The following is a 27,082-nucleotide window of genomic DNA, read 5'->3' as shown; positions in this document are numbered from 1 at the left end:
GGGAGAGAAACTCTTCTCTCCCTCTGCAGCTTGTCACGAGCTGTCAGAGAACTGACACAGAGCAGGGCTGTGTGTAAACAATGCAGACCTGCTCTCTGTCAGCGATCACCGCGAATCCCGGGGAAACGGCCGGTAATCACCAGCAGTGACCCGGCGGCTGACACCTGCTGCTGACACCCGCAGGACAGGTAGGGCGGGTGCGCGCCTCCTACCTGTTTTGCAAAACAACGTGGTTTTGCCTGCCCGTGCTGCCCTGCAACCGTTTTAATGCGGTGGCTGGGCGGCAAGTGGTTAAATTCAGCAACACAACAAAAGTTCACTTCTTTTCAGCACAGATGAAGCACAATGCTTGCAAAGTTCACATAGGGGATTTACCCAAAGTTAGAAAAGTCCAGATTCAGTTGTCTTTGCTGCTTCCAGCATGAATATAAGTTGGTGACCTTAGATTGTACACCCCTTGAGGGTTAGGGACTGATGTGAATGTACAATATATATGTAAATCGCTGCGTAAATTGACGGCGCTATAAAAGTACCTGAAATAAAATGAAATGAAATGCAGCAGTGGGACAGATGTCTCCTCTCCCAAACTTCTACTATTCCACCCCTGCACTAGTGCTGCTTCCTGGAGGTAAGCTTAACCCTTTCAGTTCCAGAGCTTCCGTAATCATGGGTGGAGGTTCTTTCCCAACTGAATATTTATCTCAACCTCCAAAATTTCGGGCTCCAAATGGGAAATTATCAATTCAGACTGAACTGTAAGTCAGTCCTCTCCTTTCTGATTGAACTGTTCTGGAACCTCTCACCCTGTATGGGTGAGAACCTCTGAGTACACCAAAACCATCCCTCTTAAAGGGACCACAACCCAAATATAGGTGAAACATATCATCTATCCAAGATCCATCCTCAGCGTCCTGTATAATGGTCATATTGGGTCAATGACATTGGTCTAATGTGGCCATATTAGGTGAATGATGTCATGAGCATTCCTCCCTTCTATGCACGTGCAGCTACGGGGCATGGTTTCCCCTGACCCAAAGCTAACTGGTTTAGTAATGACAGCTTACTTCCAGGTTCAAACCCAACCCTAACTCATCACTAGTTGTAACTTTCCATACTCTTTGAAGCATGTTCATAAAGCATTAAATGTGACATTATCAATCATTCACTGGTAGTGTCAATGTCATTTTAATGCCTAATTCATATGGGCGAACCTATCTGTACACCCATGCAAAAGGTCATCTTTGTCTGCGCAGGATACACAGGTGTTTCGTGCTTCACATATTTTATTTTTTGTTAAGACTTGCTCTTTTGGTGGGTTTTTGTGAAGGTATAGGTTCACTCTAAGAGGTGTACGTTGCATAGCTATTTGTCCAGTGAAACTGTGGGATTGGGACAAAATCAAATGTTTTTGGGCTATTTCCTCTATTGGTCAATTGTTGTTTTCATAAAAACAAATAAAACAAACGTTTGATCTAAAAATCTACAGTAATTTTCTGATATTTACAATCATTTCATGTACCATATCACAGGTTTCTCAGACAACAGATGGTCTGGATGCTGATCTGTGGAAAGATGGTTTATTTAAGTCGAAGGTGACTAGATACCTGTGTTTCACCAGAGCCTTCTCCAGAGAGAATGTGAGTCCTCCACTTATCTATTCTGGTGTTGATTTTCAGTATATCAGTTATATACTTATCTGTCCGCCTTTTCTCATAGAGCCATTTAGGGAATGTCCTGGTGGATATGAAACTGATTGATATCAAAGACACATTGCCTGTTGGCTTCATCCCCATCCAGGAGACTGTGGACACGCGTAAGTTTCTTGCATTACTACATTTGCCCTGACTGAAGTTTCATAGTATATGTATAGTGCCATTTCTAACATCAACACACTAGTTTTAGAAAATGTGTGCAAAATATGTATGTTCTTATTTTATCTCATGGCAATTTCTCCTAAAAATATTGAATTCACAAACTTATGCTTTATGTACTTATATGATGTTTTTGCATCAAGCCATCCCCTCAGTTTTATGCTAAGAGAAATGTGGTGGCTGCCATTGCTGAACTCCATTTTAAAAGTTTGGTTTGACTTTTTATAGCTTCTTAGTAACTAATCTACAACAGGCATGCAACATTTGAAGTCTTTATATGCTTGTTTTGGGTCAGTGACTCAAAGTATTGAAGCCATTTGAACAGAAACATAAACGGCATCTAGCAATCTTTAGCAGTGGCATCCTACTTATTTTCTTTAGTATAAGTTCCCATTAAAGCCCAAGTGAATGTAGAATGTATTTGATATTTTGCAACAGGCAGAGAAGTGTTATTGGTTTATCCTATAAGAACAGTCATTAGGGTTGGCACCTAATGATGAGGTTGACGTAGTACCACCAAGGCTCTGTCCCTGGACCTCTTTTCTCCTTCTCTTCTCTTTTCCTATACCTCTTCCCATGTTCACTTGATCTCTTCACCTCACCCTTTCAGTCTCCTCTTGCATTATTTACTGAGACTCAGTATGGATGTCACACCACTTACTCAAACTAAATATCCCAAAAACTGCGCCCATAATATTCCCCCCACTTTTTCTCCCATCCCAGATTTTCCCATGCAGATCAATGATACGATAAAATAGTCTCTCCCCACATGCCAGGGTAGTCGCTGCTCAAATCTTGTAGACTTCAACTCCATAACATCTCCCAAATATGCCCCCTTCTTAACCAATGAAATCACCAAGCTCCTCATTCACTTCCTGGTTATCTCTCTTGCCTTGACTATTGCAATTGTCTTCTCATAGGTCTACCTCTGCACAGGTTATCCCCCATTCAGACTATCATAACTGCTGCTACCAGACCCATCTACCTTATCAACCACTCAGTGTCCACTAGCCCTCCCTGCCAATCACTCCACTAACTTCTGATCACCCAGCGAATAAAATTCAAAATACTAAAAACATCATACAAGGCCATTTACAACTGCCCCAAGCTACTTTACCAATCTTGGTTCAATATATCACCCAAACTGTCTGCTCCTCCCAAGACCTGCTGTTCTCTAGCTCCCTTGTCTCTTCATCCCATGCTGGCCTCAAGGACTTTTCCAGAGCCTTACCCATCCTCTGGTACTCCCTACTTCAATCTGTCCAGCTATCTCCTACTCTGTCTGTCCTTAGGATTGTAAAAATCATCTATTCAGGGAAGACTATCCCATGTCCACCTAATAACTTTACTTTTAATCCTTCCATTCGATCATCCCTCAAAGCTATTACCTTTTTTACTGCATGCCTCTCCTTATTAGATTGTAAGCTCTCATGAGCAGGGCCCTCCCAACCCTCTTGCATGGAATTGTATTTTAACTGTACTGTCTCCTTTGTATTATAAAGTGCTGGTCAGGTTCTTGGCACTTTATAAACTCTGTATAATAATAACTTAAAATAGTTTTAAGGTATACCTTTTTATACCCTGTATATCATATTTTAACATGTATCCGTATGTCATTGGTTATTGTTAGGTCAGAGAAAGAGAAAAAATATGGGCAAACCAGAAACCATAATATATGCATGATATAGGCCAGGGGTGGGCAAACTTTTTGACTTGAGGGCCGCAATGGGTTCATATATTGGACCCGGGGTACTACAGGAGATGCTGGCTAGCTCCCAAGAAGCAGGATCTATTTATATATTTTTTTGCTGCTAAAGAGACTAGTACATAGTTCAGGAAGACTGTCTTCTGTTGCCATTACCCTTGGACATCCCATACACCCCTTACCCCATCCAAGTTTATATCCCCCTAATAAAATCCCCCCCAAAAAACAAGCTCAAGGACTGGTTACTGTCTCCTGGATGCAAGTCTAAATGGGGAAGATTCATGTTGCTTGGCTATGCAGGACTATAGGGGGACCCAAAATTCAGCAACTCCTAACTGGATAGTGCTACATATATCTAAAGAAGCAAAAAGATAAATAGAACTTTTAGTGAATTGCCATAAACAGAGGATTTGAAAAACACCTGAGAATACACACCTGAGAAGGCAACTTCATCCAAGATGTCCCTCTGGCTATTTGTCCCAGAGACCATTGACACTTGTACTGAAAGCAGAGGAAGATCTAACATTTTGAGTTAGTTGGTAATGGGTCTGGAACAGAGGGGAATTCTTCCAGTGGGGACCCTTGTGGTTACAATACCAATTACACTCTAAGGCAGGGGTGGGCAAACTTTTTGACTTGAGGGCCGCAATGGGTTCATATATTGGACCCTGGGGCCGGACCAAGAGTAGATGAATGATGTGTATGTGTCATCCATAGTAAGTATAGTAATATTCCCCCATAGTAAGCATAGTAATTAATCCCCCATATAGTAATTCATCCCCCATAGTAATTCATCCCCAATATAGTAATTCATCCCCCATATAGTAATTCATCCCCCATATAGTAATTCATCCCCCATAGTAATTCATCCCCCATATAGTAATTCATTCCCCATATTAATTCATCCCCCATATTAATTCATCCCTCATATAGTATTTCATCCCCCATAGTACTATTCCCCCCCAAGTAGTAAGCCAAGTCCCCCCTGTGTCAATTTACTTACCTTTGCTCCGCACGTTCCTCTCGCCGTGTTCCCGCGCCGTTCCGGTCTTCAGGGCGGACTGTGAGAGGAGCCTAGCTCCCCTCACGTTCGTCACGCTGCCCCGCCTACACACATCCTGACAGCCAATGTATCGCGCTCCGCGGGCCGGATTAAAAGGTCCGCCAGGCCGTATACGGCCCACGGGCCGTAGTTTGCCCATTGCTGCTATAGGCTCTACACCATGTAAATGTAACTCTTGCAGCGTCCGCCTTCCATCTAATACTGAGCTGTGCCTCCCGTATTCAGTTCATTAATATCCTTGCCTCCCACTCTCTGAGAGTGAAGGGGGGCAGAGGACACTATTGGAGGGGGTGATGTGAAATGGGGCACTGCTGGAGGGGGGAGCTGTCTTGATGTCAAAAGGGCAAAGCACACCACTATGGGGAAAGTGATGTGGGAGGAAGTGATGTAAAGTGGGAGGCAGGGCTGTGGGGGGTTAAGTAAAGGAGGGATAGTGCTGTGGGGGGTGATGATAAAAGGGCAGAGCGCACGGATGGGGGGGAGGGTGTGTTTGTGATGTGAAGGGGGCCAGTGCTGTAGAAGGGTGATGCAAAGGGGCCAGTGCAGTAGAGAGGGGTGATGTAAAGGGGGGGACAATGTGAAGGAAGGGGTAGGGGGTGATGTAAATAGGGGCAATGCTGTGTGGGGGGGGGGGGGGGCGATGTAACGAGGGCAGAGCACACTACTGTGTGTGTATCTATGTTGATGGTTGATGTGAAGGGGCAGAGGACAGTACTGTGGGGGGTGATAATTTGAAAGGGGTTGAAGACACTGCTGTAAATGGCATGTGTAATGTGAAGGGGGTTCAGTACACTACTGTGAAGGGGGCCTGAGAACACTACTCTGAAGGGGAAAACTATGATGTGCAGGGGACTGAAGGCACTGATATAAGAACATGATTGTGTTATGAGGGGGGCTGTGATGGGAAGGATCGAAGTCTTCACTCAAATATGCGATTCAGGCCTATATGAAAATATTGTACAGCATCTCCGAGTGCTATACTCCAATCCTTGAGGGCAAAAATGTATACATAAAAGGTGGAATGAATGATTCTTGTTTAAAAGATGCTTTATGGTTATGGTCACAACAGTCAACAAAGCATCTTGAACAAGAACCATTCCTTCAGAATGGAGTAGAGCAATCTCTTTGTGGTGTACCATAATGATCCATTCTTGTCTTTGGTAAATGGAGCCTCATGTAAGGCTAATAAGCACTGCAACGTACTTCGTTTGACGTCCCGCCACCAACCCAGCACTTTGATAGACATCCCTGTCTGAACCAGCTGCTGACACATCCTGCTGTTCAAGGAGACAGTGGGGTTCATTTTCTCATAAAGAAGTTGCCAGACTCAATAATACAGACATCTATTGAATACCTCTATACCCTTATAACATTAGGATTACCATAAGGTTCTAGCGCTACTCAAATTTCCTAAATCCTGTCTCTACAATTCATCTCTACCTGGAGATTCTACTCCATCCTATGCCCAAGGCTACTGTTTTCACATTTAGCGAACTCGAACGACAGCTACATTAAGTAATAGCTCTATCTGGTATATGACTCATTAATGGGCAGGTCTGCATTGCCTTATGTGAAACAATGAATTGTACAGGCCTCAAGCTATAATGCACCCAAGCTTTCTCTTTGTATAACTATGACTGAGATAACTCTGCTTGTTGTACAGTTATGTTACTTTATTCATGATTTCTCTACAGAGGAAGTCGCCTTTAGAAAGAAGCGTCTGTGCATAAAGTTCATTCCACGAGATTCCACAGAAGCTGCCATATGTGATATTCGTATTTTGAGCCGCTCTAAACAGGCTCCACCACAGTACACATTTATTGGGTAAGTACATCTCCATTGTATCTATTAAAATGGCCACACTTGTATTCGGCTTTATCAACAATATTGTAGTGTGAGGGCCTGCCCAAAGAATATATTCACATAGTCCCATAGTGGTAAATGTGAAATATGTACAATCAGTGTGTAACAAGTGTGGCAAGCATTGTTCTTCACATGGATGATTTTAGTTGGTATGCTCATTCTTTGGTAAAATATGTTATCCTGAACTGTAGTGTATCCTTGTGATTAGATGGCCATTAAAATGTGTATGTACATCACAGGCTGATGATTTACAAAAAAAATCATAACAATTGAACTGGGTGTAAAATTAAGTTGTATTTCTATCTTACAATCTACTTTAGGGCAGAACTCCAGAAAAACTAAAAGTCCTCCCTTGCAATGGGGCTGTGCACACACTGCAAGGCTTGACTGCTTATGTCTAGAGAAAACGGGTAAAGCACTTTTACTTACATAATCCTTTACTCTTGCTGGCTTCTCCATGCTGCTAGACTGGTCCCTGGAGCCTCTTTTCTATTATGCTAAAGCAGTGTTGGGTCCTCTGACATCATCAAAACCTATGAGGGCTCATAGCTGAGGACACACAGACATCGAATTAGGCTTTAAAGGATAAGTTCACATTTCTCAACATGTTACACCTGTATTTAGGGTGTAACATATACAGCATCCACCACATCATCCCCGATCCGACCCCTCCTTGTGACAACTGGTGGGGGACCTTCTCACCACACCCGCTGTCGCAATTTGAAAACATCGCAGCTGTGCAGGGCTCTGCCCACACAGCCACATAATTCATTCACAGAGTTCTGTGAATGAATACTTACAAGTATTGTCAGCCATTGCTTGTTGTTCTCAATGAACTGCGAGAGCACTGGTGAGCTCTTTCATAGTCCATTAAGCTTCTAGACTTCAGCAACTGTCTGCCAGGAGGTACGGGCAAACGGTGTACTAACAGTTTGCAAGAGCCTGACATTGCACCCGTGATCTACGGATAACAGGTGTAATGCTTTACAGGCTCTCAAGAAAAAAAATAAATGCACTTTTTTTTTTTTACCTGCAAAAAATTTGCTTTATTTATTTTGAAGCTGAGCTTATCCTTTACATTTATGCAAATTTCAGCACATAACATTTTCTGTCCATATACAGGTGAAACTCGAAAAATTTGAATATCGTGCAAAAGTTCATTTATTTCAGTAATGAAACTTAAAAGGTGAAACTAATATATGAGATAGACTCATTACATGCAAAGCAAGATAGATCAAGCCGTGATTTGTCATAATTGTGATGATTATGGCTTACAGCTCATGAAAACCCCAAATCCACAATCTCAGAAAATTTAAATATTGTGAAAAGGTGCAATATTCTAGGCTCAGTGTCCCACTCTAATCAGCTAATTAAGCCATAACACCTGCAAAGGGTTCCTGAGCCTTTAAATGGTCTCTCAGTCTGGTTCAGTAGGAATCACAATCATGGGAAAGACTGCTGACCTGACAGTTGTGCAGAAAACCATCATTGACACCCTCCATAAGGAGGGAAAGCCTCAAAAGGTAATTGCAAAAGAAGTTGGATGTTCCCAAAGTGCTGTATCAAAGCACATTAATAGAAAGTTATGTGGAAGGGAAAAGTGTGGAAGAAAAAGGTGCACAAGCAGCAGGGATGACCGCAGCCTGGAGAGGATTGTCAGGAAAAAGCCATTCAAAAGTGTTGGGGACTTTCACAAGGAGTGGACTGAGGCTGAAGTCGGTGCATCAAGAACCACCACACACAGATGGATCCTGGACATGGGCTTCAAATGTCGTATTCATCTTGTTAAGCCGCTCCTGAACAACAAACAACATCGGAAGCGTCTTACCTGGGCTAAAGAAAAACAGACCTGGTCTGTTGCTCAGTGGTCCAAAGTCCTCTTTTCTGATGAGAGCAACTTTTGCATCTTATTTGGAAACCAAGGACCCAGAGTATGGAGGAAGAATGGAGAGGCACACACTGCAAGATGCTTGAAGTCCAGTGTGAAGTTTCCACAGTCTGTGTTGATTTGGGGAGCCATGTCATCTGCTGGTGTTGGTCCACTGTGCTTCATTAAGTCCAGGGTCAACGCAGCTGTCTACCAGGACATTTTGGAGCACTTTATGCTTCCTTACGCAGACAGGCTTTATGGGGATGCTGACTTCATTTCTAGCAGGACTTGGCACCTGCCCACACTGCCAAAAGCACCAAAACCTGGCTCAATGACCGTGGGATTACTGTACTTGATTGGCCAGCAAACTCGCCTGACCTGAACCCCATAGAGAATGTATGGGGCATTGCCAAGAGAAAGATGAGAGACATGAGACCGAACAATGCAGAAGAGCTGAAGGCCGCTAGGCCTTAGCTTCCATGCCACGCTGCATTGAGGCAGAAATTGCTGCAAAAGTGGCCCAAACCAAGTACTGAGTACATATGCATGCTTATACTTTTCAGAGGTTCGATATTGTTCTATGTACAATCCTTGTTTTATTGATTGCATGTAATATTCTAATTTTTTGAGATTGTGGATTTGGAGTTTTCATGAGCTGTAAGCCATAATCATCACAATTATGACAAATCACGGCTTGAACTATCTTGCTTTGCATGTTATGAGTCTATCTCATATATTCGTTTCACCTTTTAAGTTGCATTACTGAAATAAATGAACTTTTGCATGATATTCTAATTTTTCGAGTTTCACCTGTATGTGTATTTGATGTACATAGCTTGGGAAAGTTATCATCAGCCTTTTCTCTTCAAGCAACTTTTTTGTTAAGTAATCCAATGCAACCAAAAGATTTTCTCCTAGAAAAATAGCCTTTCGTGGCTATTTACAGAGCAAGTGGCACGGTTCTAATAAAAAATAAGGCTTTAGTCAGGTGGGAGAACTAAGGCTGCTGAGGAAAAAAGTAGAAGTTTAGAAAATGGAAGGCATATCCCTTAGGCAAAAGCACCATTTTGCTGAAGGGCCACGAAAAAATCTAATGGTTACAAGACAATTACATAAAGACCATGGTACGGTATGTTAAAAATTGATGGTTTGTTATACAAAATATAGTATTGTAGTAACCACATGTGGCTATTAGAGGGTTTTTTGGGAGTGTCCAGTGGTTACGGGCCAGCATTCCATTTTTTAATGGGGCTATCTGACTTAAAATTAGGTGAGACTCCCTGAAGCTTTTACTATAGTTACATACATAGTTACATAGTTAGTCTGGCTGAAAAAAGACAAAACTCCATCCAGTTCAACTATAAAAAAAATAAAAAATACTATATATATACAGATGTAGCTTATTGCTGAAGGGCACAGAATGAATCACGCACAACCTGCCATAAAAAGAAAGAAAACACAAATAAGCAAAAAACATTATAATTGCTTGAAAATAACTTTATATGGAAAGTCTTTTTAATATATAGCTTTTGTGTTCTTAAAAGACTATTTGTACGTTTGCTTAAAGGGAATTGAATAGTATGGGCATCTGGTATAGAATGGGAAGAGTCCCACGAGCCCCAGAATCTCCACAGCCTTCTACTCCTTCATCTCCAACTGTGGTGGTCACCTCAGCATCTGCACCAAACCTCCCAAGGTAGGTACTTACAGGGGTGTTTTTAAATGCTTTATACTAGTCACCAAAATCCGTTTGGAAATGTGCTTGACCATATTCTGTTTTGCGGTTTAAAAGCTCTTATCTTCCAGTTTTAAGTCTCTCATTTTAAAGCATCAGCCCAATCCCAAGCCATTTTTAGCACCATTTGGAATCTGGCATGATAAATTACTCACTGACTGACTTCTTATATCTCTTGGGTGAAATCTAGTGATGGGACGTTTTGAAATGGCTCTGTTTTCTCAACAAAGATTCTTGCTCTTAATTATGCATTTTCTGTCATGTAAGATAAATGGGAAAAAAACAACAGAAAGTATAAGACCTTCTTGTAACAGCTGTGGCAGGTGGGTAAATCTGAGAACACGGGTGTAGGGATCTATCTGTTAGATAAGAAATATCTGTAGTACTGCCTGGACCTTGAAGAAGGGGACATACTCCGAAAGCTTGTCCTCAAAATTGTATGTTAGTGCAAATAAAAAAAAAGTATCACGTCAGTATTCAATTGTTTCTGTAAGAAATACCTTAATTCTTTAACTCACCAGTGTGCTTTTTGGAAAGCTTATAACCCATCTCTGGTAAACTTTTTTTTCTTCCTCTTCTGACCTAGATCCTGGATATTTAACCCAGCAGTAATGCTAGGTTAGTGTCAAAGTGTTTAGATTTGGTTATTTGGTGCTGCCGTTGTTGACTCCTTATGTGTCATTCTAGACCACCCCAGATATGGATATTCATCATAGCGCTCATCATTTGGGTCCATGTCATATCAAGCCCTCAGACTAGAGCAGCCATCCTACTCATGTTATACTGGACCTCCAAATAAAAAAAATTCACCACAGTGGCCATTGCCCTGTTCAGTGCTATACCGAACTTCCAGATTTGGACATTGCTGCTTCACCCCCGTTAGTGGTATGTATACAGAGTGAACTGTATACAGAGAACTGTATTGTGTTTCTCTGGGGCAGAGACAAAGAAGTGGGCTTCCTAATTGCTCATTATTAGCATCTACTTTTGGTAACCTGCTTTCACTGTACAGCCATTCCCACCATTCTACTGCCTCACTGACTAGAAAATATACTTCACAGTCCTTTTTCCTGTAGAACATTCTCTCTGCTGCACTTCTGCAGGAAGTGGACAGTGACCACACCAGAACAGCCTTGTGGTAGGGGAGAGCATTCTGCAAGCAACTCTCTGTATTCCTGCTTCTACAGTCCTCTACTACCTGCTTCACAGACAAGACAGACTATGGAACTACATAACCGGGACCTACCGGTGATTGCATGCCTCTGTTTTTTTAATTTGGACAGCCTGTTGCCTTTCCTGGGGCAGTGGTGGGTCCTAGGATATACTACCTGCAGCCTTTCCTGGGCTGCTAATGATCTTTGCAACATGTCGGACTACCAGTGGTCTTTTCTAGAATGTCTGTGATCCTTTCCACATGTCTGACACCAGAGAGAGCATGTCATCTTGCTGATGTTGGCAGACCTTCATAGCACCATTAACATTTTTCTTGTGCCCTATGCACCCTTAAGATTAACTACCTCTGTTCCCACCTGTATTCCTTCCCAGGTTTAGTAGTGGCTTGCGTATCTTGCCTCAATTACCTGCCATGATTGGTGGGTTTTTAGACTAGGACCTTGCCATTCCAGCCATAGGGAATTCAGGAAACTGCCCCCTTCTTCACTTATATTGTCTGAAGTGTTAGATTCAGTACATGCGGTTTCACTTGCACCACTATGGGCCTCAACTGCTGCACATGTTTCTCGTGCAGGGTCCCTTTCTTTTCAAAGTGAATCAAGTGAATTGCTAGAAGATGCAACTTTCCACCATAGGAAAGTTAAAGGAATGCTTAATTCGGGTTGTACTTTAGACTCTTAAGATTGAGGAATATAATGCCTCTGACAGCAGTGTAGCCAAACAGCTGGGATTTTAGACAGTAGTGTTCTGAAAAGGTTTTAGTCATCAAATATCTGACATAATTGCTAGAGAGTGGAACTAGTCTGACATAGTATTCTAGGGAAGTGATGAAGAAGTGGACATTGCTACCATAAGCAACTATAATCCCTCTTATTTTGCATTGGGGGAGCAGCGTTTCCAGTTTGTGGCCTTACCTTTTAGTCTGGCCACATGTTCCACAGTTGTTTTGGCTCCAGCACTACCAAAGGCAACTCGGTGTTCACCTCTTTCAACAATCTGGGTATGAAATTCCTATCATCCCAGAACGTGCAACACAGTCTGCATATTGCACTGCATTCCCTGCAAAACTATGGGTGGTAGAATAGCAGAAGTGTTCATTAGCTTCATCACAATGTCTGCAGTACTTGGCCCTGTTGCTGGATATCAGATTGGCATAGTTTTTTTCTTCCCCCTTCCTCTTGGCTGGATACAGCATGTCTCATCTCCAAGCAGATGCATGCAAGTCTTGGAACTAATGATATTGTTCTTTTGAGGTAATACCCTTGGCTTAGTTTGAAACTGAAACATTATAGAAGAACAACCTCTCAAAATAGGACAGACCCCCTCTATAGAAAGTCTCCTATTTCATACAAAACCATCCGGAAGCTTCGTTAACACCCTGCACTTTGATCCTTGTTTCTTTTGCTTAAGATTTTTCATGTCTCCTAAAGTAGATCAAGGCAAAATGGATTCCCAACATTCTGGACTGGGCAAGAACAGACTGATACTTAGATATAATTCCTTTGGTTGCAGTTGTTCCATTGCCTCTCCCCTTTCAAATCTTCCAAATGCCAATATTCTAACTTGCTTTTCAATCTTAGGCTTTAACAACATGGCTATTAAAACCTAGGTTCCAAGAGAAAGTGGTTTGTCAAAAGCTATTTCTTTCATGACACAAGCCTTCTTCTAATGTACTGGAAGGCTTTTTGTATCGCGTGAAACTTATACGCTTAACCCAAGAAACGTCACAGTTGCTGGGATTCTTCGTTTGTTAGCCTGGCATGTACAGTATAAGTGTCTGGTGCTATCAGGGGCCACGATTTAGCACTTGTGATTATATTTCACAGACCCATGGCGTCCCATTCCTTGATTTGCACCTTCTTTTCAGGTGCTACATTATCCCATCTCTCAAGCCTCCTATGGCTCTCTCGGATCTTAATCTATTGATTTCTGCATTTCAGGATGCCAGTTTTGAGCCACTGAGTGAGATCTCTTCTATGATACTGTCTCAGAAGGTAGATTTTTTTTTTTATTATCATCATCTCAGACTGGAGGGTGTCAGGAGTGGCAGTCTTGTTGCCGTTTCTTAATCTTCACAAGGGCAAGGTAGATTTTCTGGCCTAGACTGTCCTTTCTTCCAAAGGTTGTGACCTCGTTCTCCTTCAATGAGGATGTCATACTATGATTCTTCTTTCTATCTCCTTCTTGCCCCAAAGAACTTGCTCATTGCTAGATGAGACGCAGTCAGTTAGCGTTTATATGTATGTAATATTTTTGTTATGGAAGACTGACTCTTTTCATTATCCCAGAGTGTCTCTGTAATGAAGCTTTGGCACCACTTACAACCATCTCACTCTTGAATTCGACAAATTATTTTACAGGTGATTGTCTCAAAGGGCAAGATCCCCTGTTCCCTTTCATTGTTCATTCTACTAAAGTGGTTAGCGCATGTTCTATCCTTTGGCACCAGACATCTGTTTTCCTGGTATGCAACTATCTGGTCTTCTGTTCACACATTGTCCAACCTTTTTCATGTGAATGTTAAGATAAAAAAACCACCTTGGTGCTACTCCCCCTTTTTCTCGCCTGAGCCCCATCTCGTTCCAGCAATATGAATGAGAGCCGCGGCTCTCCCTATTCTCTCTCTCCTCATTGGCTCATAGTAGCTCCCGCCGCTGTCACAGCCAGTGAGGAGAGAGGTGGGGGAGTGGTCGACCAGAGTTTTATGTGTGACAATGTCCATTCATAGGAGAGCAGCACAGGAGTGAGCCTTCTCAAGTGCCCCCATAGCAAGAGGTTTGTTATTGGCCGCAATCAGCTAGGGGGAGCAGCCTAGACCCCTGGCCGGGGGGCCACAAAAAGAAGAGTATTGGGGTTGCTCTGTGTAAAACCATTGCACAGAGCAGGTAGGTAAAATATATGTTTATTTTTTTAAAAAATCCAATCTTTTAGAATGCCTTTTTAGCCTATTGATACATTTTTTCCCTCCTTCCTTTTTTGGAATTTCTTTTGGATGTCCCAGAGGTCAGAGACTGTGTCCTCCAATGAATGCTGGGAGAAAAATAGACTTTTGTACCCACCATTGAATCCTTGGGGGACTCAGATTCTGTCTATTATATGTTGCATTCCTGCTAATTGGCCTTCTGCCAAAGTTATTATGATTTTTAAAAAAGTTATTTTTCTTACCGCCATTTTTTCACTGCTTACTCCTCCTGTGCTTACTCAGTGTGCCCTAGGCCTTTAGTGTACTAGTGCTAGAACATGTTAAAACACCCCCAGCCAATTCAAGCCCCTTCACATGTGCAATGTCTTTCCTATTGCAGTAGCTCTGAGCTCAGTGATGATGCCACAGAGAAGACCGTGGACCACACATGAGCAAGGGTTTGAGAGTTCGGCCCTGTGATGGTGGGGATGAGCAGTAGCAGTTGGGAGTGTCTTAGCAATAGCCTAGAAACAAGGCTAGACAGGGTGATGAGTTTGTCAGCCAAGTTTCAGGAGGTGCATACGTGGCTTACACCTACAGCAAGGGAATTGTTTAACTTTGGTCAAAACCTACAGGCATCCCTTATCTGCATAAACAATTTTTTGGTAAAGCTCAATCAACCCTTTAATGGAAAATTCCCTCAAAAATTGAACAGCCGATTTACCTTTAGTAAATCAACCCCTATGTTTTTCTTTGGGACTGGGGCTGGCACTACCAGCATACTGTAAACTGCTTGCAAACCTCAATGCGTGTATATGAGTTATATGCCGTTCATTCACACCTGGACAGCTGTTTCTGTAATGCTGCTAAGATGCTTTCAAGCTGCGTTTCTGAATATCTCACAGCTCCTGAATGGGCACATATGAAATGTACCACTCAAAATATTAGTACATAACTTCCAAATGCTGACAGGGGATATGATCCTAAACACAGCATCTCACCTAGTCTGCCGTGTAGCATTACACTGTGCTAACATTACTCCATCTTAAACATGTATTAAAAGACTCATTATTCATCATAGATCAGTTATAGCTGGCTCATTGTCTGGAAATAAGACACACTATTCTCTGCAGGATTAAATTGGCATCTCTCGCCTTCTCAAATACCATGATTCGTCTTTAACTTATTGTCTCTCTGCAGTTTATGGCTTTACTGGGAAATTGAATCAGTTTTGTTTTACTCCGCAAATAAAACAAGCGTCAGAATAAAATGTATTGTAATCTGGTTGAGTTAAAACGTACCGTGTTCTCTGGAATAATTGAAAGTTCTATTAATGGCGTACGGTAAAAACTGTCTGTCCGTCTGCAGATGTATGACATGGCCCTGCGATGTCTATAATAAGCGGCCAGCTTCCCTGACACAATGTTTATGTCTCTGTGAAAGTTTATCATGATTTTATGGGCTGTATGTGAGACATGTCTCCTGTACAACTTATCATGTTTGAACAGTTATTGTGAGAGAAGAATATTTACTGGCATACAGTAGCAAGAGCTTGTGAGTTTATGAATTCACAATAAAAAGAGTGATCTATTTGTCCTGCCTTCCAATCATATTGCTTTTTTTGTTTTTGTTTACTTCATATATACAAAAAAGTTCCATAGTGAAGGATAGCTGAATCCCTGTATCTCTGCTGCAGAGCAGATTTTTTTTTTCTTGTGAAAAATCAGGAAATGGCTTTGCTTTTTTATTTCAGTCCACTATATTGTTACAAAATGATAGGTGGACTTTCAAATACTCCTACCGTTTTTCTCCCTTTCATTGCTAAAGGGTTGTTGGTTCAAATCCCAACCACGGCACACCGATCTGCTCAAGCATGCGTTTACATGTTCTCCCTTTTGCCTCTGTTTGTTTCCTTTGGGTACTCCAGTTTCCTCCCACACTCCAAAGACATGCCAGTAGGTTATTTTGGCTCCTGTCTACATTAGCCCTAGTATGTGGATGTATGAATGTGAGTTAGGGACCTTAGATTGTAAGCTCCTCGCTGTGTGAATTGATGGCGCTAAAGACGTACCTATATAAATAAGATAAAGTTTGCTTTCAAAATAACAGGTTATGTTCACTTCAACTCCATAAACGAAATTGAAGGGTCTGATTGGGTCCGTCTGAAAAACGGACTGGGGGTCCTGATCAAACCACCTGTGTGAAAGAGGCCAAAGTACAAAAATTCCCAAATGCCTTGAAAACTGTATGCATGTTCTCTTTCTATTATCATTCTCCAGTGGAGAACGAACACATTTTTGCTATATACTCTTGAAGAATAATCAATATTTCCTATAAGGGCCCCTTTATATTGTACATGCATTTTCCCTTTGATGGGAAATGCAGCATAATGCACGACAACATTTTGTTTTTCATGCAGAACATTGTAAAGCTTTCAAAACTGTCACTCTGGATTGAAGTTTCCAAGATGTTGGGTAAAGCTCTAGTTTTGCGTACACTCCGGAATACATTTGTAAAACAGTATGCATACCCCAGGGCTTACTTGCTTTTCTCAAGTTGTCAATCCAAAGACAGATGTGTGTTTCCCACTGCGCTGCTTCACTTGTTTAATAGATGTTCGTGGGCTAGATCAAACTTAAGTAGTAAGCCCGTGGCACAATAAAACATTTATTTTTTAAATATCCGCTTTCATCCTGTTATCAACCAGTGTTATGGTTCAGAAACATATGGGTTGGTTACCACTGAGACCCAGTCTATACTAGATTCATTGCAGACTCTGACTCTAACTTAAAAAATAAATAACTGAGTGGCTCCATTTTCCATCATGCCACTATGGTTGCTGGTATTTTTTTTTGTGGCTATTAAACTGCATTTTTTTTCCACCCCTGGCTGCTTATCTACAAATTTAACATGATGTTTGCTTAGATCCATATACATTGCTGAGGCCACAATGCTTCACAGTGCAACAATATTAACTCATCATGTTGTGTTTGGCAGGTATTGCCACTTGCCAAATGCACCTATTGAATTTAATAGGACTGTACTGCAACTGTGTTGGCATGCAATTGCGGCACAGTACTTGAATGTAAAATTCCCTTTGGGATAAAAAAAAAAAATGACTCGTTCTCACATCCTGAACACCTGCAAACCACTGCTCAGCTGCCTCTGAAAGGTGATTCACTGTAGTTCAGGGCTATAAAGACCTCTGCCCATGCGAAAGGGGCTTAACATCTTTTCTCTCTTAGGGGGACAAGGATCATAGCATATTGTATCTATGGAGGAGAGCAGCATTGTCGCTGTAGGACAGGAAGTGTTTTGAGACTACAGAACACAATTCTTCTTCTGCATTACATAGTGGGCAGGTTTGCTGTATTCCACATAGAGAGTTAGAATCAATGCCAACTGACAACAGTCAACATTGGCAAAGTAATTAGCCCAGGGCTATTGGCCGCATTTTTATGAAACATTTTATATCAAAAACTGCTTTCAGTAGTATATTTAAGAAACAGGGAAGCAATTAATAGTTGGGTCATTGTTATGGCTTACATGAACTTTAAGAATTGCCTATAACTCTGGAAAGCATGATCCCCACAAGTATATTGGTGGTAGGAACCTGTTGTGGGATTGGCTTTTCATTGGTCAGGATGAGTGGAGCAAAATACTGGGCACTTCTAGAGGAAAATGTTTTTCAGTATGCAAGAATTGCCTTGCAACTTAAAGCCCAACTCTGGGACAAAATGATCCCCCTCCTGCCCCATCCTGAAGCTTTTTGCTTTGTGCCTTGCACTAAAGCCAGCCATACATGGATCAAAATTTGGCCTGTTCACTAGGGACTGGCCGAGATTCAATCCATCTATGGGCAGGCTGATTGTACACAAGTCGATCCATTGATCGACTTGGGTACAACCAGCCTTTCAGATTCTTTTGCATTCGATTACTGCCCATGGCTATAGACACTAGCAGTAATCATTGTGTTCTGCCAGCCAGGAAAACTCCCCGTATCCCCTGACGGCAGAACACAATGACGCTGCGAGAGGCATTCCCCCATTAACAATGACTGTGTGATGGGGAAATCAAATTACTTTATTTCCTTCTTCCTGTGCTGGAAGGAAAGAAAATTGAGTCATCCATGGGCTGTTTAAAGGATAAGTTCACCTTTTGTAACATGTTACACCCATATCTAGGGTGTAACATAACATGTTATGAAAAAACTTGCCCCTGCTCCCCTCCGATTCTCCATTTTGACAGCTAGCAGAGGGTCTTCTCCCCCCCTAGCTGTCAGAATTTTAAGTAAACATGGCCGTGCGGAGCTCCACACCCAGGCTGCGTCACTCAGTCACAGTATTCTGTGAATGACAAAGCTGACAAGTTCCGATAGCCTTTGCGGCTGTTGAGCGCTGTGGTGGTAGTTCGTGGAGTTTTCCTGCCATTGTATATCGGCTTGCCCATACACGGTATGAGCATACAGACACTGACAGGTCTGCAGGTGTCCTGCATGGCACCAACGATCTGCTGATTTACTAGTGCAATGCTTTACAGACTCCCCCCCAAAAAAATAGTATTTTTACCTGCAAAAAATGTGCATTTTATTACTTTTTGTTAAAAGGTGAACTTATCCTTTAAGGAGCAATTAGCAGGTTGTGGAATACACTTTACTAGAGGTAAGTAATGTTCTGAACCTGTATCCCAGAAAAAATGAACCAAACTTCAGCTTTAATTTCTAGTAGCCAACCATCCCTTGTCCTGTTGGTCTCTCCTTCGTGTAGAAATGTTCCCTGCAGTGATGCCTGGCCCTCTTTACATCACTGAACTACAAACCCTGGGGAGGTTAACTTCATCGGCGCTAGCACTGCAGTACATTCAAGAAGTCCCAATGGGTGCCCACCCTTTTCTGTCTTCTTTTTTATTCGGGGAAGTCCTTGTAATGTATCACAGAATAAAACATGTTCTGTGAATAAGGAGGGGTGGGGGCAGATGAATGGCAGGATCCTCTCCTCTATTCACACAATGTGTTGCATTCTGTTAACTCAAAACAAAGACTTTTCTGAATGGAGGAGCAGTTATATGTCCATTAGGACATCTTCAAATCACTGCAATGTTAGAGCTGAGAAAGTTAGTGTTACTAAACCCATGACCCTGCATTCACTATATCTGGTCTCCCACAGTACACACAACATGGAAATGCAATTATTTTAGTAAATATAAACTGCTAAATACCTTTTCTCATCAGCAGTAAGAGCAGTCTTGTGACTGCTGTCAGTGTGCTGACGAATACTGGTTAAAGCTTGTAGGAGGATTCTGCTCTCACTGTCCTATGAGGCTGTACTACCTTTGACCCTCTGTCTGGACAGCACAAATTAGGTCTGTGCTGATCACATGCACCCTCCCAAAGAAAACAAAAACAAAACACTAGTTTCTAGTGCACACACTAAACTGAGCATGTACAGAGTGACTCCCAGTGCTCTGTACTATCAACAGATGGATTGGGGACAGTAGAAGAAGGGGAGGATCAGAGGAGATAGGATCAAACAGCCTTTTTACACAATGCAAATTATTAACCCCTTAGGTTCCACACGGAGTATAACTAGAATGCTTTACTGCAAATACAGACGGATTTTACTGTTGTGGGTTTAGTAACATTTTACCCCCAGATCACCAGAATTTCAGTCATGTGAAGAGGATCAGGCATCACTACACAAAGCGGCAATCAGCAGGGTGTGGGATATACTTCATTAGAGGTAGGTAATGTTCTGAACTTATGTCCCAGAAAAAAATGTTGAATTAAACATCAACTTTAACTTCTACCATCAACCAATCCAACCATCCAATGGAGATCCTGACAGTTTGAAGTAGCTGTTTGCAACCACTACTGATGTTTTCAACAAGCCATTAACTGGTTAAACACTTAATTGTCTCAATCTTCTTTCTCTGTACCTAATATGATGGAGTTTATTCTAATTACAAACACAGAGTGGTTGTTTATGTCAGCGCAGTTGCCTGAAATGATGATTAATTGTAAAGACTGTAATGTGAATGGAGACGTGTCCCAGATTATTTCCTGGGGGGAACTAGTCTTTATAGTGGTATTTCATTTGCCATATGCTCCTTCTTCATGTGCAAAGAACGTGCAAGATCTGAATCTGAAAGCTTTTAGTACTGCAGTTAAAAAAAAAAATTACTTGTAGTGCGGTGCATGTAATACATATTTTAATTAAAATTGGCTTTCCCTAGCATCCAGTCAGCTTCAGTGGACTTTTTATTAAAACTATGGGTTATTTGCCAATAGACTGAGATAACAATTTGTGATCCCCCTTATTTTCTGATATACTAACAAATTTGAAATTACAGAATAGGTTTAAATCACACAAATTAATTTGCATATACTCATATGCAGTTTTGTACATCTATTAGTGGCAGCCCCTGTCAGAGGAGATTGGCAAAAAGTGCATTTCTGCTGTGATTTGTTTGAGTAACACAAGGTATTTGCCTTAAAGCCCGATTGAGTCTAATTGGAAAGCTAATGCTCCCCGCTGATTGGAGAGCTCTGCGTATGACTCAGCAGCAAGGATGTTAGACCTCTGCACAGAGAGACTACTGCTTCCATCCAGAGAGCAAAGGCCCTTCTCTACAATATGCTGGCAAGGAAAAGGTTTTTTTTCTTCCCAGGATGTGGTTTCCTCAAAGAAAAGGTATCACTTTAAATTACTTTACACCTACCACTATCCCATGGAACAAACTACTACATATATTTTGTCCCATATTTCTATATGCACTGTAAGGCTAAATGTGATGTTGAGCAGGGCGACCACACACACACACTTTCTGAACCCCCCCCCCCCCACACACAGCTAGCGAGGTGATGGAGGAGACCGGTCTCTTTGACATCTGTGCATTTCTCTGGATTCCAGCACTTGCTTGAGGCAAACATTGGCAATATGGATGCACTCCTGTTGCTGGTGCTTTGAGCTGGGGACAGGCGCAGCATTAAATGCAGCCTGACAGGGATTATAACCATCCTTTACTCTAAAACTTCCTGTGCCATTTTAATGGTGCAGGAAACTGTAAGGAGTGGCATGTGCCAGATTAACTAAGCAGATACACCTGTTTCAGTTCTATCTGCATCCAGGCCGTTTTTATATTTCATTGTAAAATGGAAACTAGCACAGTTCTGCTCTAATTAACAGAGGGAATATGGCAGTTTTCTATATATTAAATTGACACAGCTTTCTATCAGGTTTCTCTTGTTGTATGGCATATGAGCTGTCACTAAATAGCTCACATCCCTAGTTCAGCTTGTGCAGTAATGAGCATGAGCAGAACATGCAGAGCTAATAATCCTCTTCCTCCCTCCCATTCTGAGCTGAGCAGTTGGCGGAGACGGCAAAGAGGCTGTAGCATACAGCCCCAGCTTTCATCTTCTCTGTGCTGCCTGTCAGGCAGGGCAGAACAGAGAACAGATTGCTCCATTTTTTATATTTAGAAGAGTGGTGAAAACATTCTGCTTGCATCACTCTTTTTTGTAATTTCTTTCAATGTATGAAGACTCAGAATGTGATAAGTTATGCAGCACTAGAGCAATGTTCAACAGCTGGTTAACAATAATTTATCACATCTTGAGTCCTCACATATTATCTTATATCTACATTCCAACAGGTTTTGATTAAGGGGTGGTGTCTGGCCCCTGAAATAAGTTGGCTTTTGTATCAACTTTGTTTGTAATTTTCCTTTGAGATTCAAGCATTTCAGTCTAACTCTTCAATTGCTGACCTAATCTATTCTGACATCCACCCAAGATGGCTGATACCCATTCAGTGTGCAGATGCTGCCTTCCTATTATGGATGCTTCACAGTGAGATTGTCAGTACATCAGTGATAACAATATAAATACCTATATAACGAACACCCAGCATTTTTTCAAAGTTCCAGAGCCACCCTTTACAGTTCTTTTTTAGATTAAGACCTTTTTTAGGTTAGGACATCCTGATGAGGCATAGACATGGAAAGGCTTTACTTTATTATAGAGGATTTATAAAGTGCCAACAGTTAGCACTGCACGAAAAAAGGAAGACCATACAATAGCAATACTATTCAAGTAGAGAGTTGGGAGGGTCCTGTTCATGAGAGCTTGCAATTTTAAACGGAGGTTCAAGTGACACCAAAAGGTAAGAACGCTGATTGCATGAGTTGATGGAGAAAGTATTAGTTGTTTGGTTGAGAGTGGAATAGACTCTTCCACAAGTGCATAACTGTTATTGCTTGAGGCAGCCTTTCTCAAGCCTTTCAACACAGAGGACCCTCAAAATAACATTCCGCTTTCAGGGAACCCCTGCTAATAATTACTATATCTACAACACATGATACATGAGTGTGATAGTCATTGGGAAGAATGCTCCTTACACTTGTGGTCACTGGGAAGAATTACAGATGGCTAAATAGATCAACGATGCCAGGAAAGCCTGGCTTAGAGGTTCTCTAGCCCTTTTTTTTTTTTTTTCCTTCTGATTGCCTTGCATTAGGTCCAGGGGCGGACTGACCATTTGGAAATTCGAGCACTGACGAGTGCCCGGGGTCAGTAGGGGGCCCCATGAGATGCCCCTGGTACCTTTTTCATGGGCTTTTTTGAGTTTGGGTAAGGACACGGGCCCCATGATCCCCTATTGCCCGGGGGCCCCATGAGTTGTCAGTCCGCCCCTGATTAGGTCTGTAAGGCTCTACTCTAGTTCTCAAAGGCTGTCTCCTGGTTTCATAGTGAGATTCTTTGGCTCCTGCATTTGGCAGGTATTTGCTTACCTCTGCCCTGTTCCCATTTCACTCTTTAATTTTCATATTATTGCACTTGTAGCCCTGATCAGCAGCAAAAAAAACATGCTGATTATAGCTAGCATTAATGATAGTTCCATCTGGGCAATCAGTTAATGAAAGCTTTTTGCTAAAGCTGAACTCAAGGTGTATGATCTTTATTGCATACTTAATCTGATCCAGCTTGGACCAATGAAAGTATATATATTTCAAACCTGGGGTATCACTGTGGAAGCTGACAATCACTCTAGTAGTCAGCACTACTACAGTGATCACCACTATCTCCTGGGTCCTTTGCCAAGTGGCTGTCCCACTGCACACTGACCACAGTGGTTTGCTCATTCACTGCTGCCATTCATAGAATGCTTTCTAACGTATTCCCTGATTAGAAGAGGTGGAAAGGAGGGGTGGTGACTTCACAATCTTCTCATCAAATCGGAGAACTTCTTGTATTTAAAAAAAAAAAACAACAAAAACAAAAAAAACAAGGCTTTCTGTGAATGGAGGTAGTGCTGAGCAAATGACCCCCATGTGGTTAGTGCACAATGGGGAAGCTGTTTGGTGCAGGAGAAGATTGCAGCGATCACTGTAGCAGTGCCGACTACTATAGTAATTGTCAGCTTCTACAGCAGTTTATCAGGTATGAGATACTTACATTATACCAAGCTTGACCAATGTAGGTATGCAGTAAAGGTGGTCACATGGAATTTGATTTGTTCTGTAATGTTGAAGACATTTTGTAGCTTATCCTAGCAACTTTCCCCAGCATACCCCATTCTGGGGTATTTTCTGGATGCTCATTAGAACTGAGGAAGTGACTTGAATTAGCTACAAAACATCTTCAACATTACAAAAGAAGTCTCCATGAATGTGATTAACTTCTACTAGATATCCATTGACCTGGATAAATGAACATTCCCAGACATACTTGTTACGTATAGCAGTGGTGACATCTAGAGGGCTAGAATGAAATTACTGCATTTCCTATATAATTAATGGAAGTAGATGGCTCCTTTGCACATATTTTTTTCATATGGTGTGATGGCTGGCTGAAGAGCAAGGTGATGGCGAAGAATAGATGAGCAACATATCACATTCCCATGTTTATTCACCGGAAATCTGAACAGTTTCCAGAGAACCATATTACTAGAATTGCTTATTTCACCAGAGAGCTCTGCATTTGATAACAAAGACATTTAAAAAACAAAATAAAAATACTGATCATGTGGAGATGTCCTTTTACATCTACCTGAAAGTGTAGCAATATAAGAGAATAAACTGCCAGCAGATGTTAAATGCAAGCACACAATGTCATTTTTAGGTGTTTTTTAGAACACCATGGGAGCCCAGCACCCCGGAGTACTGTATCATGCAAACACTGACTTCTGGTTGAAAGTCATGAATTCTTTTTGCAAATGTCCGATGTTGAATCTCACATGCATAGTATTGTTCGTGTATCAGCTACCTGACACTTCTGGTCATTTGCTTTGCTGTTTATGATGTTAATTTTTCAAGTTTTGCATTCTTGTGTTACTCATATACGACTGCTGTTATCAGTTGTTTACCTTTGTAATATTGAACATTTGCACCAGTATGCAGTTTGTATGATGTAAACTTGCTTAAAAACCTAATAAAAATGTATTGAAAAGAAAGTCATGAATTCGACCTGCCCCTTCCTGTCAGGCTAGGTACACATATTTGTAGTGGGGGAGTGTTTGCAAAATCTTGTGCATTCCCAGAAAACACACAATTAAGCATCCCTTTTGCAGGGGTGCAGCAGTGTCATTAAATTTTAATGGCACTCTAACACTCCTTGCACACGAAAGTGCAAGCTACCAAGAAAAAGGAAAAAAAAAAAAGGGTCATGTGCTTTTGTGCAATTTTATTTATTTTTTTTTTTAGCTTCGGGAAGTCCATTGAAAGCAATGCCCAATGTCTCCCTTGCTTAATTGACTTTTTACTTAGAATTTGAAATGGGATTTTGAGTCTGAACCCAGAAATGCTCAGTGCCTATGGGTTCTTTGATCGCAGATTAGAGAATGTGCCATGATCTACTCTCACTTACCATCTGACACTATTTACTGTAGTTCCTGACTTCACAGTCGTTTAAACATTTTAACCCTTTTCTTTTTTCTAACACACGTGTTAACCAATATTCATTTCAATGCATAAAAATAGCTAAAATTGTGGTGTCCTTAAACATTTCCTAAAGTAGACTCACAATCTGACATTACCAAGAGCTGAATAACATTTTAACTAAACCTCTTTTTAAAGCAGACCTATTATTAAAATTCATAAATCAAAAGAATCAATATAGCATATGGCAGCATTATCACATTACATTTTTGTTGACTTGATCAAAAACTTTCTGTTCCTGATCTGTAATCTAAAGATGGCCAAATACCATACACGGGATTTTGTTTGAAAATGTTCATTTTTTAAACTGTTTCATTTTCTAATGGTTAGTAGGGTCAAATTAACATTCTTTTCAACCATAATGACAAGAACATTCGAAAGAGCAGGATGGAAAGTTTTTTTTCTTTTCTCAAATTAACAAAATTCTAACTGTGAAAGTGGTTTTCGTTCAAGAAAAATGGCACATATTGTAATGCACATGTTCTAGACACAAAAAAAACCTGTTTAATATGTCTGGGAATCCAATCAACAGGTCTGAATGAAATTTTAAGGGCTTTCAAATGAAATTAAATGACTCAAGCATGGCAAGAATTAAAATCTGACAGATTATTTTTCAGAATTTCCATACGTAACTTCAAATGTAATTCTTCTTGTGCATGGTCAACCTAAGTCAAATATCACCTCAGACTACCAGGAGCTCTGTAAACAGTGCATTCATAAAGTATTTAGACACCTTCCTTTTTTAAATTTTTCTATGTTGCAGCTTGATACTACAGTTATTTAAATTCATTTTTTCTCAGTAATCTACACTCCGTATCCCATAATAAAGTGAAAACAGAATTTTACAAATATCTGAATTTATTAAAATAAAAAAAAAACTGAACTATCACATTGGCATAAGTATTCAGACCCTTTGCAGTAACACTTGAAATTTAGCTCAGGTCAGGAGAGGCTTCCATCTAGACATTCATGAAGCTAGGATCAGTGGAGGGCTGCAGTAATGGTTGTCCCATCTCCACACAGGATCTCTGGAGCTCAGTCAGAGTGACCATTGGGTTCTTGGTCACCTCTCTTACTAAGGCCCTTCTCCCCAGATTGGTCAGTTTGGCTGGGCGACCACCTCTTGTAAGAGTTCTGGTTGTGCTAAACGTCTTCCATTTGAGAATTATGGAGACCACTGTGCTCCTGGGAACCTTCAGTGCAGTAGATTTTTTTTTTTTTGTAGCATTCCCCAGATGTGTGCCTTGCAGTAATCCTGTCTCTGATCTCTGCAGGCAGTTCCATTGTACTCATGGCTTTTGCTCTGATGCAGTATGCATTGTCAGCTGTGAGGCCATTTATAGAGAGGTGAATGCCTTTTCAAATAATGTCCAATCAATTTAATTTACCACAGGTTCTCCAATCAAGTTGTAGAAACATCTCAGCAATTTAAGTGTTGTTGAAAAGGGTCTGAATACTTATGCCAATGTGATATTACTTGTTTGCACTGCAAGCTTGTATTTTTTTTTTCTATCAGATTCCTAGAGGTCCTTTCATACCTTATCTGGTGGTGACAAAGAGGGCCAAAAATGTGCATGGTTGTTAAGTATTGCTGAACAGAAGGCAAACTCTGCATATGTAATTTTAGGTATGGCAATTTTTACATGGTTACATTGCTCCCACTTGGAGCAATGTAACCATGTATATACTATACCTGTGGAATCTCCCTGGAAGCTGACAAATTACGGTAATAGACACCACTATCACAGTGCTCTCCAGTACTTTACAGTTCCCATGCCGAACGGCTGCCCTGCTGCATATTGTGCACAGGAGATTGCCGGTTCAGCAGGGTGCCATTCGAAGAACACTTAGCATTTTCTCAATTAATTGCAAAGTGTTCTTTGATTGCATTAGATGGAAAAATTGTGACATCACCACCCTGCCTCTCCACCTCATCTAATCGGAGAATGCTTTGCATTGAGAAAT

General features: G+C 41.3%; 1 protein-coding gene across 6 annotated transcripts in view; it reads left to right on the top strand.

Annotated features, from left to right (window-relative positions):
* The window catches only part of MVB12B (multivesicular body subunit 12B), a 234,265-nt gene that overhangs the window by 115,534 nt on the left and 91,649 nt on the right, over nucleotides 1-27,082 (top strand). For all 6 annotated transcript variants that reach the window (XM_089689997.1, XM_089689995.1, XM_089689993.1 and 3 more), the window contains 4 exons: nucleotides 1,530-1,637; nucleotides 1,717-1,813; nucleotides 6,334-6,463; nucleotides 9,940-10,068. In XM_089689997.1, coding sequence (XP_089546123.1) covers nucleotides 1,530-1,637; nucleotides 1,717-1,813; nucleotides 6,334-6,463; nucleotides 9,940-10,068 — 464 coding nt within the window. The remainder of the gene's footprint in view (nucleotides 1-1,529; nucleotides 1,638-1,716; nucleotides 1,814-6,333; nucleotides 6,464-9,939; nucleotides 10,069-27,082) is intronic.

The sequence above is a fragment of the Staurois parvus genome, unplaced genomic scaffold (assembly GCF_062004578.1).
Source record: "Staurois parvus isolate SC_StPar_1 unplaced genomic scaffold, SC_StPar_1.0 ptg000508l, whole genome shotgun sequence".
Classification (NCBI taxonomy): domain Eukaryota; kingdom Metazoa; phylum Chordata; class Amphibia; order Anura; family Ranidae; genus Staurois; species Staurois parvus.
This window is presented reverse-complemented; position numbering and strand designations above follow the sequence as displayed.